This window comes from Megalops cyprinoides, chromosome 1, assembly GCF_013368585.1.
Source record: "Megalops cyprinoides isolate fMegCyp1 chromosome 1, fMegCyp1.pri, whole genome shotgun sequence".
Classification (NCBI taxonomy): domain Eukaryota; kingdom Metazoa; phylum Chordata; class Actinopteri; order Elopiformes; family Megalopidae; genus Megalops; species Megalops cyprinoides.
Genome location: NC_050583.1, coordinates 73161738 through 73182032, shown reverse-complemented (window position 1 = coordinate 73182032; position 20295 = coordinate 73161738). Strand labels below are relative to the sequence as shown.

The window sequence follows — 20295 nt, the reverse complement described above, 5'->3', positions numbered from 1 at the left end:
GCGGGTTTATTAATACCGACAGGCAAGTTGCTAAACAAAAAGCAGGCAGGTTCGAAAACCGGAAGGCAGTCCGTAGACAAAAACAGGGTCGGGAACCGGAGCAGGCAGGGTCAGGAACCAGGCAGGCAATTGATCAGGCGATGGGACAAGACGGCAGGCAGAAAAACGAAGACAAAGGGCAGGCAGAGTCAAACACGGAGAAATCAGAAATCAAGAAAAAAACTGCAGGAACAAAACAGGTACAAAAAAACGCTGAGACGAACTGGCAAACAAGACAGGAACAAGCAGGGTAGAAATAGGGCTGGGCTGATGAGGAGATGGGATGCAGGTGGGCAGGCAGGCAGGTGAAGGTAATGGGTCAATCAGGTGGGCGGGGACCAGGCGGGGAGCGGGGCGGGGCTGGAACACAAGGAAAACAAAAAGCACATGGACAGGGAAAAAACAAAAACACCACAGCTAGGGGGACGGAGCCCTGACAACTTTTGACTTTACACACAATTATGCAAGTGTAAGATCATGTCAAAATTAACTCCATTTTTCTTCCAGGTTTGCGTGTTCGAATTTATACACCAATTTTCACTGTTTTTCAAATTAAATGTATCACCATTAATGTCTTGGATTTAAAGAAAAATAAAAACCAAATAATTTTACAAACTCCACATTTAGAAAATAGTTATTTTGAATGAACAAATGTACTGTAGATATATTTTGTTTTGAGGATAATTTATGTTCACAGTGCATTGTTACATATCTTTTCCTCAATGACTTACAATTCAAAAAATAAGAAAAAATCTAAATACTGTGACTCCGGTGTGCTCAAAGAGGTGGTATCATCCTGTAACTTTCAAGAGATAATTGTAAGTATGTCAATAAAACTGGTTTCTCCTATTGTTTCCCAGCTCTTTGATCACATTGTGCACTGCATCTCTGACTTCCTGGACTACATGGGGATGAAGAATGCTCGCTTGCCACTGGGCTTCACCTTCTCCTTTCCCTGCAAACAGACCAGGCTCGATGCGGTGAGCTGACCACCTCTTTTCTGTCTTTCCCTGTTATTGCTCTTGGCATTGAAGCGCTCTGTGTAGGCCTATCAGGAAATAATGTAATGCCAAAGTTTTTTCAGGGCACCAACCAGCAAAACGTTGCACAGTAGAACCCACTTTCGTAATTATGGAGAAAGCAGCGTTCTGGAAGTTGTCACAGAATTTTTGCCATGACGTACAGTGTTTATCCAAAGCATGACCGCATGAATGAAAATGATCATGGCACAAACCGGCACAAACGTAGCAGAAACTAACGTGACCATTTTGGAGCAATTCGGAGAAGGTTGGGGTGCTGGGTGACGTTATTGCCTAAAAATATAATGTTTATATCTACAAATCCATAGCAGCACAAACGAACATTTTTATGGCACAAACCGGCACAAACGTAGCACAAACGAACGAGACCATTTTGGAGCAATTCAGAGGAGGTTGGGGTGCTTGGTGACGTCACAGCACATACAATATAATTTGTTATCTAAAAAATCATAGCAGCACAAACGAAAATTTTTACGGCACAAACGTAGCACAAACGAACAGTAAAACCATTTTGAACTTTTTAAATACTTGGGGTGCCAACTTCACGCAGGTAAATAAACTGAGACAAACTGGCAGAAAAACAGAGAAGATAGAGGAGTATATATGCACAGGCTGGTGATGAGTAAACAGGGAACAGGTGTGCAGGGTGGGCTTCAGGTGGTGGGTGTGGCAGCAGGGCAGATAGGCAGGACAGGAGGTGGGACGATGGGCTGACAACAAAAACACATGCATGCAAAAAAAAAACAAACAAAAGACACACCCACACTGACAGACAGGAAGACAGAAACAATACAAGCAGGACATCACGCAGAAGTACTGACAAGTAAGCTATGTCAGTGAGTCACCTAACTGAACTGTATATAATATACTGGTCATGACCCAGGTCCAGATACGGCCAAGTCCAAGTTTTGGTCTTTCCCATGTTGATGATGAATTTCGGAGATTTAAGTGACACTGACTTTTTTCAGTGACTTTAAGTTACCAGGTACTTGCCTGGATGCAGACATTGGCTGATCGAGTGAAAGTAGACCTTCAGTACTTATTTGATGTGGCATAGCATGGTGCCACTGCATATATGCAAGTGATTAATGAGAAGCTTACAGACTGCTGCTGTTTACTCTGAATGAAACATGAATAACACTAAGACTGGTTCTTTACGGCCCAGGGCATCCTTGTAAATTGGACGAAAGGCTTCAAGGCCACCGACTGTGAGGGGGAGGATGTGGTGGAACTTCTGCGGGAGGGAATCAAAAGGAAGGAGGTGAGAAAATAAATAGGAAGCAGCACATTGTAGCAATGAATCTAAGATTTATGTTCATTGATATCCTAATTTCTGCAGAACTTTTCATCAACTGATTTAATCAAAGATCTGTTATCCTCAGTTCTTTCTTTTAAAACCCTTACCTTTTAGATTGAAGACCCAGTAAGTAATAAATTCAACAAAATGACACACAAACACTCAAAATACAGGTAAAGTAGTACAGATGCATGAGCAGAGTTAGAATGACTCTGTGCTAAAGCGTGAATAACACATAGATTAACTATTTGCACCTCAGTTTAAATTCCAGTCATAATGTATCTTATATTATATATCATATATCTTTTGTACTAGATAATGAAAAGTGCTAAAGACAACCATGGAAGTTTAAGGTCCTAGCCTCCATCCTATTATCTCAAGAACTCTGCATGTTCTGGAAGGACATTATAGATAAACACTATTTGATTAAACAAATAACACTGAAACAATTGTACTTTTTCATGTCTTCATTGAAAACATTGTTTAAACATTCACATTCTATGACTGACAAAAGTATGTGTACATTTAGATTTGTCTGTGTAGTGTGTATAGACCGAGGTTGTGGATTTTAGGACACATGTATTGCAATTACTGTGTATTTACTGTGTATATTAAAAAAGTATTATATCTAGGGTGACCATATGTCCTCTTTTTCCCGGACATGTCCTCTTTATGGGACCTAAAAAATGTGTGCCAAAAAGAGGACATGTCTGGGAAAAAGAGGACATATGGTCACCATATTATATCACATTAGTAGTATATATCTAATATGGCTCGCTAGCCAACCAACAGGTGATTGACTTTAGCTTGGTGTAACTTGCTGGTGAGCTAGCTGATATTGGCTATGATTTAACAGATTTCCAGCTTTGTCATTAACTCTGTTGCTAACTTAATGACAAACATTAACAAAAAAGAAAGCCTCTTAATTATAAAACAGCTATGTTACCTAGTGAATTAGTTGATGCATTGTTCTGTTTGGCTCAAAGAAATTTCAAGTGGTAGTAACTGGTACTAACTAGCAATCCCAAAGCTTTCCTCAGAATAGTGGCCTCCCTTCACTATCACTGTCAGCGGCACCTCGATACACTATACTACACTACATTACAATATTGACATTTAACAGATGCTCTGTACTGTGCTACTGTGCTGTGTTTGGTCTGGTCTGCTCTTTGTGCTTGCAAGACCTGACAAGGCAAGATGCAAGACATGTATGTCACTGACCTCATGTGTATTTCGTTGCTAAAGGAGTTTGACCTGGACGTGGTGGCAGTGGTTAACGACACAGTGGGGACAATGATGACCTGTGCATACGAAGAGCCCTCCTGTGAAGTTGGTCTGATTGCTGGTAAGACATTTCTCTCATCTAAATCATAACTGTATTCACCAAAAAAGGAAGTTGCCTTTGTCATCATTACTAATGAAGTGAACTGACTGGACATCATTAAGTGAAATAAATTTAGTGAAATTTATTTTTTCTAACAATTTTAACAATATGAGGAGTGATTTACAATAAGGACTACAGTGTTATAATCAATCAGTGTTTTGGATTCACTGTGAATGGAATGACCAAACTGACCATGTATCTGTTATGACTGTAGGAACAGGCAGCAATGCGTGCTATATGGAGGAGATGAGAAACATTGAGACTGTGGATGGAGACCAGGGCCGCATGTGTGTCAACATGGAGTGGGGGGCCTTTGGAGACAATGGCTGTCTGGATGATATAAGGACACAGTATGACAGGGCTGTGGATGAAAATTCGCTCAATGAGGGCAAACAAAGGTGACCCGTTATTTGTTCCCTGTTGTGCAAAGAAATCTATGTTATTATCTCATTAATGTCATTAATCTTAAGTGTAGAATTTCCACACACCAGGCTTCTGTGTGATTGGAAGTTAATAGGCCATCTTTTTCTCAACCTTATTGTCACTCCACATTTGGTCACTGGCTAGCTAAAACAGTAAAGAAAAAGGCTTTTGAACCAGTTTCATATATTCTTCATAGCATAACTAATTCCTGAAGTTGATTCAGCCGCATTGTAAGAGCAGCAATGTGTTGTACAGTGATTACGTCCATATGAGTAGGAAGGTTCTTTAAAGCAGTTCCAATTTAGAGGAAGTGTTTGCAAGGAGGAATGAATCTTGAGAATCTGTTCACATATCATTATGGAAACTGGGCCTAGCACAAAAAAATTGTTGCCATTTGGAAAGGGAAAACTTACATGGGCTTGGTTAAGGTCTTGGATCTGGGTGAACCCATGATGACCTTGTCTGTCCACTAATTTAGCTATTCTTATTGAGTTTTTGCCATTGTTTCAGATACGAGAAGATGGTCAGCGGGATGTACCTTGGTGAAATCGTAAGGAATATCCTGATCGACCTGACAAAGCGTGGGTTCCTCTTCAGGGGGCAGATCTCTGAGACACTGAAGACCCGGGGCATCTTCGAGACCAAATTCCTCTCCCAGATTGAGAGGCAAGTGATGGAGTATCGGCTTTCTAACAGACGTTCTGATGAAGAATGAAAAGATGGATATAATGGTTTACTACTGTAGAAGTGGAGAGTAAAAGAGGACCAACTCAGAGCCACCAGAGTTCAGTGTTTTACAGGACACCATGTGAGCTACTAAGAATCCAAAGCATGCCATATGATTCAGTGGAAGTAGAAAGGGAATTGTCAGTTGAGATAACTTTTAATGTGTTTTTAAATGATCTCTTTCATCTTCCTTGTGTCCTACATTAGTGACCCATCATAAGGATTTTGAAATGCCTCATTTATAGGTTTTCTGCATATAAATCTTCACTTTAAATCTCCAGACATTGTGTGATATCCCATCTATTTAGAATAAGTTTCAGACTATTGTATGCTATTTTTTTCTTCTAGGATCAAAGCATTGTGTAGCCAACGAAGGGAAATTCTGGGTATAATATCTATATGATGCATTGCAGTCTATTCTGTATGGCAGAGGAAGGGGTGCTTACTATGCTGAGAAAATGTAAGTATTTATAGAATTTTCTTGGCATTGTTATCCTCTAGTGATCGTCTGGCACTGCTGCAGGTAAGGGCCATCCTGCAGCAGTTGGGTCTGGACAGCACGTGCGATGACAGTATTATCGTGAAGGAGGTGTGTGGCACTGTATCTCGCCGGGCTGCTCAGATATGTGGAGCCGGCATGGCTGCTGTTGTGGACAAGATCCGAGAGAACCGAGGATTGGATCACCTAGATATCACTGTGGGAGTCGACGGCACGCTGTACAAACTCCACCCCCAGTAAGTAGTAAATCAAGAGAAGGCTCAGTCTGTGCCATTTGTTGCTACTGATTATAGGCATAATCAATGCAATCAATGCTTGGTTTTTGATTATATTTTTTAATTTGATTATTTTTATTTGATTTTGATTGGCAAATTTGTGTATCTCTTATTTATTGAATAGAACTGTTGGGTACAATTGATGTCAATTTCAATTATAAATGAAAATAATTCTTTAAGGGAATAATTTTGGAATGGAAGGTGCTCCACTATTGGGAAGTCCCAAAATCAAAGTACAGCATTTTATGTCTATAAAAACTTCTCACATGACGCCAGCAAACATTACATGTAACATGTAACATGGGTTTGTGACATGGCATTGGTCTGCAACCCCAGCCACTTCTGGAAAGGTTTTGACCTCCTGTCTTCCTGTCTAAATAGCTTCTCCAGAATTATGCACCAGACCGTGAAGGAGTTGGCACCTAAGTGTGATGTCACCTTCCTGCTGTCTGAGGATGGTAGTGGAAAGGGGGCGGCCCTCATTACAGCAGTGGGCTGCCGCCAGCGAGAGCATGAACAGCAGAACTGAGTCTGCAGCCTGCCCGCTCCAGAACCCAAAATTCACCTCTTCATCCATGAGACTACTACTCTTCTTCAGCAGCCGTGACTCGACCATTTCAACCCATGCCAGCTATTCTCATAGTCAGGGATAGATGAACACTTCCATGTTTTATTTCTCTCTGATCTCTGATGGACTTTTACTCTCCCTTGGGTGTCCAGGGCAGAAATCTCAGATACAGCGTATAGTTTTGGATCTACCCCTTCTTTCTTAATACTTACTGTACCAGCAGTATCCTTTTAATGTCTACATTTATTTTGTGATGAAGATTATTAGAGAATTAGGGAAAAATATCTCTGTGGTAAATTTCTGAAACTACTGATGGTAAATGTACTATTTACTTTATTTTTTATAGGGTGACATATTGTGATAAAATATTTATAAGTACAGTTACAGCCATATGACCACATGAATTTTCTGAACTGTGCATAAACACCATCCGGTACGGTGCTGAACATGCAGTCCTAAGTACTTACAAACATGATACCTGTTAACATTTAACTTGTATTACAATTTGTAATTGTTTCCATTGATGCAGTAAGTCCTCCACCAAACATGGGGTAATGTTAAGTTAGGGATTCTTCTTTTTGTAATTATTGAGACAATAAGCTGCTAAGAAGGTCAAATGCAAGAGTCACGGCTGCATTTCTATGTTATGTTCTCTGACCATCCACTTTAAATGTACTCTGAGCTCTTCTTAGGTGTATGCCCTGGAACTGAGCAAATTCTGCCAGTACAGAACCTCTTGCCTTCACTTAACCACTTCCCTGAAAATAATTATTGCTTAGAGGGCTCAGAGACCAAAATGACCCCAGTTGCAGTATGTGTTGCTTTTGTGAGTTACTGTAGATGTTATTGAATCCCTGTTGTGCGCAATGTACAAATGGAATATATGCTTATTGGGTCAGAAGGGAGCGTATATTTTCAGTATGCTTCATGTGTACTGTGAATGTTTGTGAGTCCTACTGTAAAACAACCTGTAGCTTTACATGTCAGAAACTATATGATGAATGCATGCCTTACTTGGTGACACAAAGGTATAGGATTCATTTATTTTATTTTGTACATTGATAGAGATGCACTTGTGTTCAAGAAAGTGACATAACTCAATACATTAAAATTTATTTTGATGTGCAGTGAATTGAATGGAATTGTTTCTGCTTTCTTCTTTGTTGTCTTTGTATCTTCAGTTATGTTCTTTCACACAACCCCTGACAGATGGAAATATTTACACAATAAAGTCACAGCAACTGATAAAACCTATTCAGTAACACATCTTTTGTATCTGACATCTCCATTTACATCATTGTCAATGCAACAAAGAAAAATTACAGTGAGGTATTCTATAAATCTATTATGTATTTCTCAAAAGGCATAGCAATCAAATTTAATGACATTTACACATTTTCAGCTGGATGCATTTGATTATCACATTTTTTCACTACTTTTTTTTCCACAAAAGAAAATCTATTTTTACTCTTTGTCCTCTCACCACTTGTAGTAAACTTTTTGTTACCATGTTACATCTTCCATTGATAGGCCTGGAACTGACTGAGCACTTTAGCTTCTGTTCATGCAGTTTTTTTTTTTTACTGTGAAACAAAGAAAGAAGAAATGAATAGCTACCGCCTCATTACTCACTTACTTTGAAATATTGCTCTTGACAACTGGGGAAAAACTGTTTTCAAAACAGATTAAAGACATCTTTATAGCACGTACTGCTCAGCGTTATGGCTGTCCACAATATAAACTTCACAAAATATGCTGTTCCATTCACAACAAATGCCCAGCATTATAAGGGTTGAACAATTGGCCATCATACTGTAAACAATTACATGGAGGGAACTTGCAAAGTGCTTTATGTTTACTGAACTGTTGGATAAGCTATCCTCAGTTATTATCAGAGACAGCTGTAAAGATATGAAATGCATGCTCACACACTAATTCCTCCAGAACTGATCGCCAAAATATCCATTAAGCTTGAATTTCTACATTGACATTTCCACAATCTGAATAATTTGTTCTTTCCTTGGTTTTGCAAGGTGGATTTTTCAGTTGATAAGACTTACACTTGATAAAATCCACAGGGGATTGCTATTTCTTTTCAGTACAGCCTACAACTTCATACCCATAGCTACAAAAATACAGTTATATTTCTGGCTTTTTAATGACTATGACATTATCTGGACCTGTTAAATCGATTAAACAGATTATAGGCACAATTGGCAATGTATATCAGCAAACACCTCACTATGCAAACAATTTTTTTTACTCACTAAAAGTATGGTTTCTCTTTCACGAGGTGCTCTTTCCGATAGGGAAATTTCTTTAAATCTTAGTTTTTGTGTTATTCCTAAACCTAAAATCATGCTCTATATCCCCTAGAGACACTAGGCTTTCAAATGTATGAGTCAGATATGATCTGCATGGCCCTACCAAAGTGAATGGATATTTAAGGAGGCCACTATATCAGCTGATCCACATAACATAAAGATCAATAAACAGCATGTGACTGACAAAAAACAAGCCCAAAACCTGCACATTCATTTCCATTTCATCTGAATATGCTGATAGGAGACATGTAGCAAGAGATGTGCCATTCAGACATTAAAATGTGTAAATCTCAATTGCCATCAAATGACATACACATATTACATCCTTTGGTTATAGCATACCAGGCCTGAATAAAAACATGAGAGTAGGAATACCAACCAAAAATTAAGTTATAAGTTATAATTCTTCAAGAAGCTCTCCTTTTCACAAAATATGTATTGACTGTGGTGTATTTAATCTGTCTGGACCTTTTCCAACAGTCTTCTAGTAATCACTGGCTTTTCTCAGTCTTTTCATCATCATTCCTCCAATTGGTCTTGTGACACAATCTGACATGGTAGAGATATAAAGAGGCCTTCTTCATTGTTTTGATATAGGACTCTGCATCTTGCATTTCTGTACCTCAGTGATATCAGACAGCAGTGACATATATGTGAAATAACTGTTACACAGGACTGCATTTTCCACATATATCAGAATTAACTGATAACACACCCAGTGACAAACACTGATAACATCCAGTAAATCAATATTTTAATTATGAACACTATAACTACTCATAGTGCAGTCTTTTGTGCGTTTGTAGTATGGTTTCAAGTTACTTTAAAATGTGGTGTGCTTTTCAAACAATATGAAAACTGAGTAGCAGCTCACTAGCAGCATAGAACAGATGATCAAATAGGTGACAGAAGCTCCTAAAAACAAGCAAGGTAATTCTCTTCATAAATAGCCAATATACACCAATCTAATTCAACAATAACAGTTAACACAAAATGTACATAGCTAATATGAAATTACAAAATCTGTGAAAAGTTACTTACATTCAGATCAGATATTTACAGTGTTTCATTGAAGTAAAAACAAATGCATCTTAAATATTGGTCCATTTCCTTTCCCTTGGCATTTTGCATGGACATTACACACATACAGTAGCTACTGCAAGCACTATATAATTTATAAGTTTGTTTTGTACAAGAAGGTATTTTGAAGACCAAGATTTTTATGCATTTGTAACGACTCAGGCAAGGACTCAGTCGCAGACCAAGAGAGCTTCAGGTTCCAGGCGGGTTTATTAATGACGACAGGCAAGTTGCGAAAACAAAAGCAGGCAGGGTCAAAAACCAGAAGGCAGTCCGCGGACAAAAACAGGGTCGGTAACACGAGCAGGCAAATGATCAGGCAACGGGACAAGACGGCAGGCAGAAAACAAAGAAAGGGCAGGCAGGCAGGTGAAGGTAATGGGGCAATCAGGTGGGCAGGGACCAGGCAGGGAGCGGGGCGGAACACAAGGAAAACAAAAAGCACATGGACAGGGAAAAAACAAAAACACCACGGCTAGGGGGACGGAGTCCTGACAGTATTACTTTTTTATTGTGAACCATAAGTACTAGCTCTCTAGCTAGCTGCCATTTTTTATTTCAGCAGTTGGCTATGTGCACTACAACTACATTTTGTATTGTTGCAACATGTAGCCTACTAAAACTAATTCCCTTTGACGAAAGCATCATAGATATGCTATTGTCTGAAACACATTGTGTTGCTGTAACGACCTTGCCTCCTCCCACTCTAGCTTCAGCCATTCAGCACTCAGAGTTGCTGACCTGCTAATCACTGGTCTGATCAGCAATCATCTCCCTCACCTGTCTCCGCCTCGTTAACTTTGATTTTTTCCCCTATTTAAACCCTTGTGTTTAGTTTTCCTGTGTGAAGTCTACTCTTGTGTAAGGGTATGCTAAGCCTGGTTTCTTGAGTGCTTGTCTTTGAATCCAACCAGCTCTGTAATTCCTATGTCCCATCTGATCTTTTGTTTGTACCCTGTTTGTATCCTGCCCCGTTCTAGAATTAAGTTTTGTGTTTCCGCACTTGTGTCCAGCTCTCATTGCAGTGTGTGACAGTTGCTCTAGCTAACAATTCGTAAATGTATGATTAACTTCTCACATTGAAGCCTAGTTTGTTTTTAATTACAACAGGAAATGTTTGGAAAAGAGGCACTTTATCATTATACTTTGAATGATTCATTTGTCTGGTGCTATAACCAGTAGTCGATTTTTGGTCAATGTGACAGTTTTCGTTTTTCCTAAATAACTGCATTTGGTGCTTCAATTGCATCATGGATCCATATGGAGACCAACTACCAGATGTCCCGAAACATCATCCAGGATCTACTATACCACTCCCATTCCTTATCCCTAATCATTGTCAAAAAAGCCAGAAAGGACTAAGTAAATGGCACATATTTGTATATGCTCCATGGTTACATAGCTGACTTTTTTTTTTTTTAATCAAAGTATAAACATGACCTCCCACTGTGATGAGCAACAGTCATAAGTTAGTATGTGCAATTACATAGTTTAATTCCTACTCACTTAATGTTTGAGGGGCTTCCATGGGAATTCCATACCTTGCCATTCAATGTTTTTAAGGTGGATGGTGAAGTAGCTGAATGGTGTAGTAGAAAGTAATCTTTTATCCCTCCCATTTCTCCAAGTCCTTTACTCTTTTCTTGTTTACGAGCAGGATACAGTTAGGTTCAGGCTTTGATAAGCTTGGTAGTGGTGTGTTCGGCGGAGTCACGATACATTGTGGTGGTGGTAGACTCCATACGGAAACTACGTGTCATCATGAAGGTCCTTCTGTGCTGCAGCTCCATCTTGTCCTCTTCTGATACAGTGATGAAAGGACACCAGCGGAAGGCACGGTGAAAACCTGCACGGAATCTGGGGGAAGGCATGAGAACCAGGTCTTGATTTGGGTTGTCAGCTTTTTGCAATATTTTTATCATAACTTCTCATTTATCATGTAACTTATCAGTCTCATAAGCATCCACCAGGAACAATGCTGCAAAATATCTACACCATTGTCAGTTTTTGGACAACTTCAGCACATGGGTGTATTTCTGTATTTTCTGAAAGGTAACTGGATCAGAACTTTGTACCACCCTCTTACTTTTTTCCTTCAAGTTTTTCATTCTGTCATTTTTAAAATGTGAGGATACACATGGATATGCACAGAAGCTAGGGTTGTACCTGAAGCCTAATACACTATTTTTGGGGGTGCACTGAAAATGAGCTTCAAACGGATATATTCCCTTGCTGAGTTTGGACTTCCTTATTTGGATGCACTTTGTTTCGTCATGGCAGCAAGTGACAGAATTTGCAGTGTGATTTGCACTCCATCTCTCCCTCAAACTGTTTTTCAGCCAAGATTGTATAAATATTTAAATATTTGTACATAAATATCATCCATTATTTTTTGAAATCTTTATTTTTGTTCTTTGTTTGATTTAAATAAAACCTGGGCTATGAGTTATGATTCCAAGCCTAAGCCTGTAGAGTGTACACCCAGACAAACATGGAAGTTGGCTAACAGTGACTGGCTTGTGACCTGCATGCAGGGTTAGCGAGCAGCTCATCATATCGCGTTTTAAATTTACAAGATCACTAACATTAATTGTATTCATCAAGATTAGTTAATAAATTAATGTTCCCCCTAAGATCTTTCTGATTCTTGCTTAATTGTAAATTCTGGCTTATTGGCTGAAGTTAACTGAATTGTATCAACTTTTTATTTAGAACATAATACATTTCAAATGTTAACATTTGCTACATTATCATATCACAGTAGCATTTCAAGCATTAAAGTTTATAAGAAAGTAAGTAAAGTCAAAATTGTGACTAACTGGTCAAATGTCATTCATAAACGCAATATTAAAACTGGTAAGGAAATGCTGAGTCGGTTTGATACAACCCGATGTTGGTAACAGATTGCTTATTTACATTTTTGATTTGATGTATGACTAGGTGATGTCAGTGATTATCCTGGTGAGTTGGCACTGCTAGTTGTCAGGGAGCATTAGCATGCATTGTGCCTCATGAAAGCCAATGTCCAAGGGTCCTCACCCTTGCTTAGAGTAAAGGTTATGTATATCCTGTATATTGTAAAGGTTGTACCTTTGGTTGAGGCAGTAGTAGATGAGGGGGTTGTACATGGTGGAGCTCATGGCCAGCCAGAATATGGCCAGGTAGACCTGTTGGATGTACTTCTGATTATAGATATCCTTATTGAAGCTGCCCAGAATGAAGTACATATGGAAGGGCAGCCAACAGAGGGCAAAGGTCACAACAACCACAATCATCATCTTCACCACCTGGGACAAAACAGTTTGAGATTAATGTGTTAAATGGCTACACCTTTAACTTTACACAAAGTCAATTTTGTGTAAGAATGATTCATTTTCAATAACACAAGAGTAATGGCCTGCAACTATAGGAAAACAGCTGTTAGATGAGACACAAAGAGTATGCTAGAATATAGCTGTCATCTATCAAACATATCATTTCATAATTTTTATTCTATATTTTACATTGTTATGCAATTTAATTGCATTATTATTCAAAATCTTTTGACCTTTGGACACTGATTCACACACACACAGTGCACGCAATCTTAGTATCCACAATAAGTTTCTCCCAGATCTAGCTCTTTTAATACCTTTACATTTATTCATTTGGCAGATGCTTTCATCCGACTTACAAGTGAGGCAGAGTACAGCACAAACAAAAATCCACATAAGGAGTCAACAATATTAGAAGCGCTGCATGACCAAGTTTCAGTAGCTGGCTAGACAAGGTACAAGCTAGGTACAAGCTAGCTGGCAGATCAAATCTATGGTTTCAAGCTAGCTGGTAGATCAAATCTATGGTTTCATACACTTGGTAGATCCAAATGTATGAAACCATAGATTTGAAATTTTTTAACAAAGTTAAAGTTGAAACAAAACATAAGAAATTGCTTTAGGTGGTAGTGTTTTTCATTTGTTCAGGCCAGTGCAGAAGAGCTGTGTTCAGATGTTTCTTGAAGAGAGTGAGCAACTCAGCAGAACAGATGAAGTGTGGAAGTTCATTCCACCATTGGGGGACAATGGCGGAGAAAATTCTGGATATTGATTTTATGCCACGATGTGACGGGACAACCAGACACCATTCAGTAGCAGAGCGTAATGATGCAGTTTTGAATGCAAGCATCAATGCCTTGAACTTGATGTGGGCAGCTATAGGGAGCCAGTGGAGCAAAGCAAATGGAGATGTATCGTGAGCCTTCTTTGGTTGATTGAAAACCAGACGGGCCATCATTCTGTATCGGCTGCAAGGCTTAATGGTTCATACAGGGGATAGCCAGTTTATGTTTCCTATGGGTTTGCTACGATTCCTATTGAAGTTCAGCATGTGCACACTGAAATCCCACACTGACTTAAAAATGTGTAGTGTGTCAGATGCTTTAGTGACAATAATTGCCTTACTCTGTACCTCCACACTACAAGTCAATTTCTTTCAGCTTTCAACTTCTAACATCAATGAAAATGATCATTCAATAACATAGGAATAGAAAGCAGCTGCTCCCCTCATTCTCTATACAGTAACTCAAAAGTCTAGGCAATGGAAACATAACTGAACTTATCTGTGGAATGTAGCAGGGAATGTAGCAGGGGTTGATGCTGAAAGTATAGTAGCATCCACCTAGACCCCCTTCAATTTTTTGAAGTTCTTTTAAAATAAAATGATATATTTCAATACCCAATTAAGTCACTTAATGTGCAGCTGGAAGGCTAGGGGGAATATTACCCTACCTGTATCAGAACTGAGTAACACCCATGCAAATGCAACTTTTTAACAGTTAATTCAGTGCCAGCTGTAGACTAAAAATCATTCATAATTTTAAGCATATTTGGAAGAAAAGGCTACAAGTCTAACATGTATACAAGTGTATCATCAGTGTATAAAGAATTTGTGTAGCAGTAGAAATCAGTTTTCAATGTGGAAGTTAGAGTATTGTCACAGATAACTTGGGCTATAAGTTATAAAAACAAGTGGAATGGAGAGAATAGTTTGTATCCCTGCCTACAGCCATGAAAAATACCAAATAATTCAGGAAAAAAGCAAAAATGGTATGTGATTTTGTGTCTCCAGCTATAGTTAAGTATAGTACTTGTCACAACCTTGACCAGTGGGCAGAACTGAACAGCTTGGAAATTGTTGCCAGATCCTGAAGTAGAGACGCTTACTATGACTCAATGATTTCAAAACTCATGTTTTATGTCAGTCTCAACTGCATGAATTCTGCGGTAATCTCCTACTTAAGTGTATCAGGTACAGTTGCAGTACACCTTCTTGTGATTTTTTTTTACACCACCCCAAGTTATAGTATACAAGATTTGGCTATACTATGCAAGGTTTGGCTCAAATGAAATGATCCAATACTTCAATTTCTCCAAAAATGAAAGTATTTGTGCATTCCTTTGTAGTCATCTGAGTTTTCTTCCAGTACCTCATCCCATCACAAGCACCCACAACCAAACTGTATCTTACTGATGCCACACAAAACAAATATGCTAATAGACCATTATGAACACACATATATTTGCACACACACACACACACAGATGCGATATACATATACTCTATATGTAGTCATCACAAGATGACAGAAGTCAATTGGTCAGTCACATGAAGATATCACATGTACTATGGTAGACCTAAGGGGGTTCATTCCAATATGACAAAACTCAGCACAGAGGACACCCTCTGCAATTCTGTTACAAATTCAGTATTTAGGATTGCACCCCTTTATACATATATGGCTACAGCTGACCTTCCGTTTGGCCTGTATCTGGTTCTGATAGTGTTCTGAGGCTTCCCCAGGAATCTCACTGCCCCACAATGTCCGGCCCACAAGGCTGTAGGTCACGAGCATCACCAGCAGAGGGAGCAGGTAGATCAGGATGATCAATGCAATCTGGTACCTGAAACAAAAAAAAATGACATACAGATATTGATTTTTTGCAAATAATTGGCCTCTGGTTGTTTCTGGTAAGAACTTGAAGTAGACCCTTGTGTCTCACATAATATTCTGCTCACTACCTTTGACTACATTGGCTATAAAAAAATCACCTGTCTAGGGGCCTGATTCAGTCCTGAAAACAAAACAATTTGTGCTATCAATACTTTCATGGTAGACCTATTACTTAAACAGCATTTTTCATTCACAAAGCTACTAATAAATAAAAATACTGTCCAACTGCCAACAAAAAATAACACTGTAATAATGTTTAATAAAACATGATCTGAGTAAAACCATACCCATGCTACTAGTATTCTATTCAGTTGGAAGTGAGGTGCTAATTTGCAGATGGCTTTTGTTCTTCTTAGAAGAATATCTGGATGAATTTCAGCTTCAGCTAAATCTAATGTAAATAGAAAAATAAAAAATGCATGCCCAGTATGTACTAAGCTTAAAAAGATTATTGTGGAAAGTACAGATATGTACAACCCTGATTTATTGAAATCCATCTAAGCTGAACAGTATATTTAACATCAAATTGTGTTCCTAAAGCTGTTCTTGCAAATGAGAAAGTAGGATGGCTTCGCACGCAAGCTGATGCTTTCCCCCAATGTCTTCAGGCCAGTCCACCAAGCAAACAGTGCGGGGGGAGTAAAAGATGGTTTTGGCGTAGAAACACTGTGGGAAAGCCAGGGAGAAAGCTACAGCCCAGATCAATCCGATGACTACGTTTGTGGAGGTTGAGGAGAGCCTGGGCTTTAATGGGTGGATTATGGCCATGTACCTGTAAAAGAAAAAAGATCTATTACATGTGGCTTGTGCATGTTTCCAGTTAATGCATTTGGATTTACTATGCGAGTTTTACTCATGTACTGTATATACCTCAAGGGTATATACCTCAAGGGTATACTCCCATTTTAAATTCCAACCCACAATCCTTTAGTTCCACACCATACAATCTAACCAGCACTGTTAATTGTAATACACCACTTTGTCCTCATATTAGCCTCATATCAACATGAATATCAGAGGATGGGATTAAAACATATTTTAATACTAGAATGAATTATCTGCCAGAAATGTGTAATGTTTTGCAGCTATATAAATGTACAACAAATGAGTTATCTAACTATACTTGTGATTAAATGTAACTGAATACATGTCCACTGAAACTGCAAGCAATACATATTTCAATGTAAATCATGATAATTTTCTTTGATTTATCAAAACCCATCACATTACATTATTGGCATTTAGCAGATACTCTTATCCAGAGCTACTTACATCAGTTTCATTTTTTTCGATGTTATTCATTGATGCAGCTGGATATTTGAGGCAATAGTGGGTTAAGTACCTTGCCCAAGGGTACAGCAGCAGTGCACCAGTAGGGAATCAAACCAGCAACCTTTCGGTCACAAGTCCTGCTCCTTAACTACTATGTTACATTGCCACCCCATGAAACATGCATGCTTCTGGATAGACATATACATAACAAAAAACCTGACTCCTTTCATGCTGAACATTTTGTTCAAATGTCTGACCTTGACAAAAGGTTTGGCATTATATTATCACGATTATCTTGTAAGACTTCAAAGCATAATCATTTCACATATTCATATTTGCACATAGAGTGTGCTAATATCAGAACAAGCATGCACTGTTTGCAAATTCTTTGTTCTTTGGTGCCTGTGTTCCCTCCATAAAAACACATTAACAACTGCTTAGTCTTTATCTGGGCAAAACACTGAAATCAGTGTTTTATTAAATTCCTTATCATATAGATATAATTATGACACAGTAAGATTCTTTTCAGCTAGGCTTTCATTGTTCTCTGTAAAGACCTTTTCAAGGGGTCTTTCAAGGGGAAGTCCCTTTAGAACTGGAGGCTTTTTTAGAAAATGTCTCAGGTGTCATGTTCTCTACATGTATATGTCAACAAGCAAAGTCACTTGGTGCAATAATTTTCCTCAGATTTACTATTCAAACATCATTGTACAAATGTTGAATAAATACATTAATACTTGAATAAAATTAATTTAAACACATAATGACAAATGTAAAATATTTAAATGTGTGTTTTGATTGTGTTGTCCACATAACAAAATGTAACAATTACTAAAACAATCACACATCAAGCTTTCCTCAAGACTCCAAAAACAATAATTAAATCCTGCAAATAAAACTGAATATTAGCAAATATAATAATGGTCTGAGCAATGTACATATTATGTATTATTATGTATAATATTACATATTTTTGAGAAAAAAAAAGAATTATATGAAATATATAACCACAAATTACACACATTTCAGGGATTTACCCTCTGACATCTGACATGTTTTGAAAAATTGATATGAGAAACATTAGCCTTGGAGCAACTGTGGGCCTATATCTTAAATGGGGGTTGAGTATTATGTTAAAACTTGAAAAGCTTACTGAAAATGAATGTCATTTGTATTTGGTATTTGATGGTAAGGAATTCCTTAAACAGTATGTTTTAATATACTTTATAAGAAATTAGCATAATTCTAGCATTATTTTACAAAATGCTATGTAATTGTATGGTACATGAATGTCCTTACTTTGTGCATCTCATTATTGTGAAAAAAGACAGTTGCATTAGCTCAAAAAAGAAAACTATGCAGGTTTAATAACTAATTGGATAGATTTGTGTGTTTTACAGACATCAAAATGTAAGGCATACTTAAGGCTTGCCTATAATGAAAAAAGTGGGTTCAAAATTTGAAAAGTAACCCAGCCATGATTTCTGGTCAAATTAAATAAAGTTGATACAATTAATTCAATTCAGTCAATTCCTCAATATTACAAGAGTCCTAATTATTTGTCAAAACAAATCATTCTGCAGTTTTGAGGTGTTCTATTAACTTGTCATTAACTCTAGGCGTGTATGAAAAATTGCCTACGTAATTATTAGGCAAACCAATCCTATTACATCTGTAAACCAGCTTCTCCCAACTTTCAGAAATTGAGGGTGACAACGCTAATTGGCGGAAGATGTGCTTTGCTGAACGATTTCTACAGGCTTTACACTGGATCACGTTTTACAATATTTAAGTGTAAAACAACCCCTGCGGACACAAGAAGTGAATAAAAAAGCAACCGGGGTCTATAGTACTTAGAAATGCATCCTGACCGAGTGTTTCCCGATATAGTTTATCGCATGCAACTAAAGAAACAGTAAAAAGTAAAGTCAATAGGAATTGCAATGTGAATATTAGAAATATCAACACTTCTTCTTGGTGGATACGTAAGTAATTAATTAGTAAAATAATATAATGCAAGAAATGAACTAAAAAATGAATAACTGTTCTTAAAACAGGCCGTTAGCCCAAATATCTCCCCACCGAATACGGTCATTACAGTTACATACGGTCAAGCATAAACAATAGCAAATATTCTGTGACACTTGCATTACATAATCTTTTACTACAAAACAGATTTTCTTTTTCAATTTAAAAACTTCTCTGCCGTTCCATAATAAATTCGACAATTTAAGCCACAACAATTTGCAAATTACGTTTGCCAATGCGTGTTTAAATGTCACATTAATATATTAATACGCCCAAAATATACCGTATATTATGAATAATTGATCTTCCTAGATGTAACATACAGATTTGAGTTAATTTTGGTAATAAAGAATTCAGCTTCAGTGTTTTTAACTCATATTCCACTATAACAAACTTGTTTCATCATATACCGACATTTGGCTTACCTACCTATCAACAGCAATTGCTGTCATGGAGTATATGCTTGAGAACATAGCCGTGATGGGAAAGAAATTTTGGAACCTACAGTATCCTAATCCAAAGTACCAGTCATTGTGCAAGGCGTAGACGAAGTTGAAAACGGTATTGAAAGCTGCCATTGACACGTCGGAAAACGCTAGATTCACAATGAAGTAATTGGTTACTGTCCTCATTCTCTGATGTGCGAGAATGATCCAAATGACAGTTACATTTCCAATCACGGACACGGTTACAATCAATGCGTATGCAATCGCCCAGAGAGCTACTTGCCAGCCTGGCTGTGCGAAAACGTTAGTGGTGGTTTCGTTTCCATCCTTTATGTCTTCAAATGAAACAGTTGAGGTCAAAAATAACAGAGGGGCCGAAGTTGTATCCATTCTTATTCAGACGCTGTGTCTTAGGTCTGATACTGATATTGCAAAAAGCGTCAGAGCCGAACAAATTTTACGCATCATCTCGGCATATCCTGACCTATGAAAACACACATCTTCAAGGTTTCAAATTAAAAATGACGACATACTTTGCTGAGCTCTCAAAAACATGACGTGCACATTTACAAACGATACGTCGCTCACTGTAAACGGTGAACTTCATGAGTCTTCGTCAAGGCATACGTTCACGGAGCTTTACCGCCGCCAACCTCTTCTGCTGAGAAGTGATGGAATTTAAGACATACTCCAGTTGGGAGGTGATTGAGTACAGTGACGTTTTGGTGGTAGGGGAGGAGAATTCGTGATTGCAACAAAGCAGTTATCTGAGGGTGTTGGCTTCTGTTATGAGGAGCATTTACGCAAAGGTGTTCTCAAAATGCCCTGTTTGTATTCAATTAATACTAATCTTAAGCTCAAAACAAATGTGTTTTCTTTAAAGACAGTTTGGAAGCTAAAGTTAT

The 20295-nt window shown here is 38.0% G+C and overlaps 2 protein-coding genes across 3 annotated transcripts in view; one reads left to right on the top strand and one right to left on the bottom strand.

The window, feature by feature from the left end:
- LOC118774185 (hexokinase-1) overlaps nucleotides 1-7383 on the top strand; it is a 42505-nt gene extending 35122 nt beyond the window's left edge. The window contains exons 12-19 of one of the 2 annotated variants that reach the window (XM_036523348.1): nucleotides 900-1019; nucleotides 2245-2340; nucleotides 2491-2502; nucleotides 3622-3721; nucleotides 3975-4158; nucleotides 4694-4849; nucleotides 5411-5644; nucleotides 6065-7383. In XM_036523348.1, the coding sequence (XP_036379241.1) occupies nucleotides 900-1019; nucleotides 2245-2340; nucleotides 2491-2502; nucleotides 3622-3721; nucleotides 3975-4158; nucleotides 4694-4849; nucleotides 5411-5644; nucleotides 6065-6212 (1050 nt within the window). In that variant the 3' untranslated portion in view covers nucleotides 6213-7383. The remainder of the gene's footprint in view (nucleotides 1-899; nucleotides 1020-2244; nucleotides 2341-2490; nucleotides 2503-3621; nucleotides 3722-3974; nucleotides 4159-4693; nucleotides 4850-5410; nucleotides 5645-6064) is intronic. The other variant, XM_036523353.1, reaches the window with a different exon arrangement.
- Nucleotides 7384-11325: 3942 nt separating this feature from the next.
- Nucleotides 11326-19848, bottom strand: LOC118785601 (neuromedin-K receptor-like). The gene is made up of 5 exons (XM_036540412.1): nucleotides 19374-19848; nucleotides 16222-16416; nucleotides 15444-15594; nucleotides 12746-12942; nucleotides 11326-11512 (listed from the first exon to the last, which is right to left on the bottom strand). Exons 1-5 carry the CDS (start codon nucleotides 19778-19780, stop codon nucleotides 11326-11328), a joined length of 1137 nt encoding a protein of 378 aa, XP_036396305.1. The 5' UTR covers nucleotides 19781-19848.
- Between the last annotated feature and the right edge of the window lie 447 nt (nucleotides 19849-20295).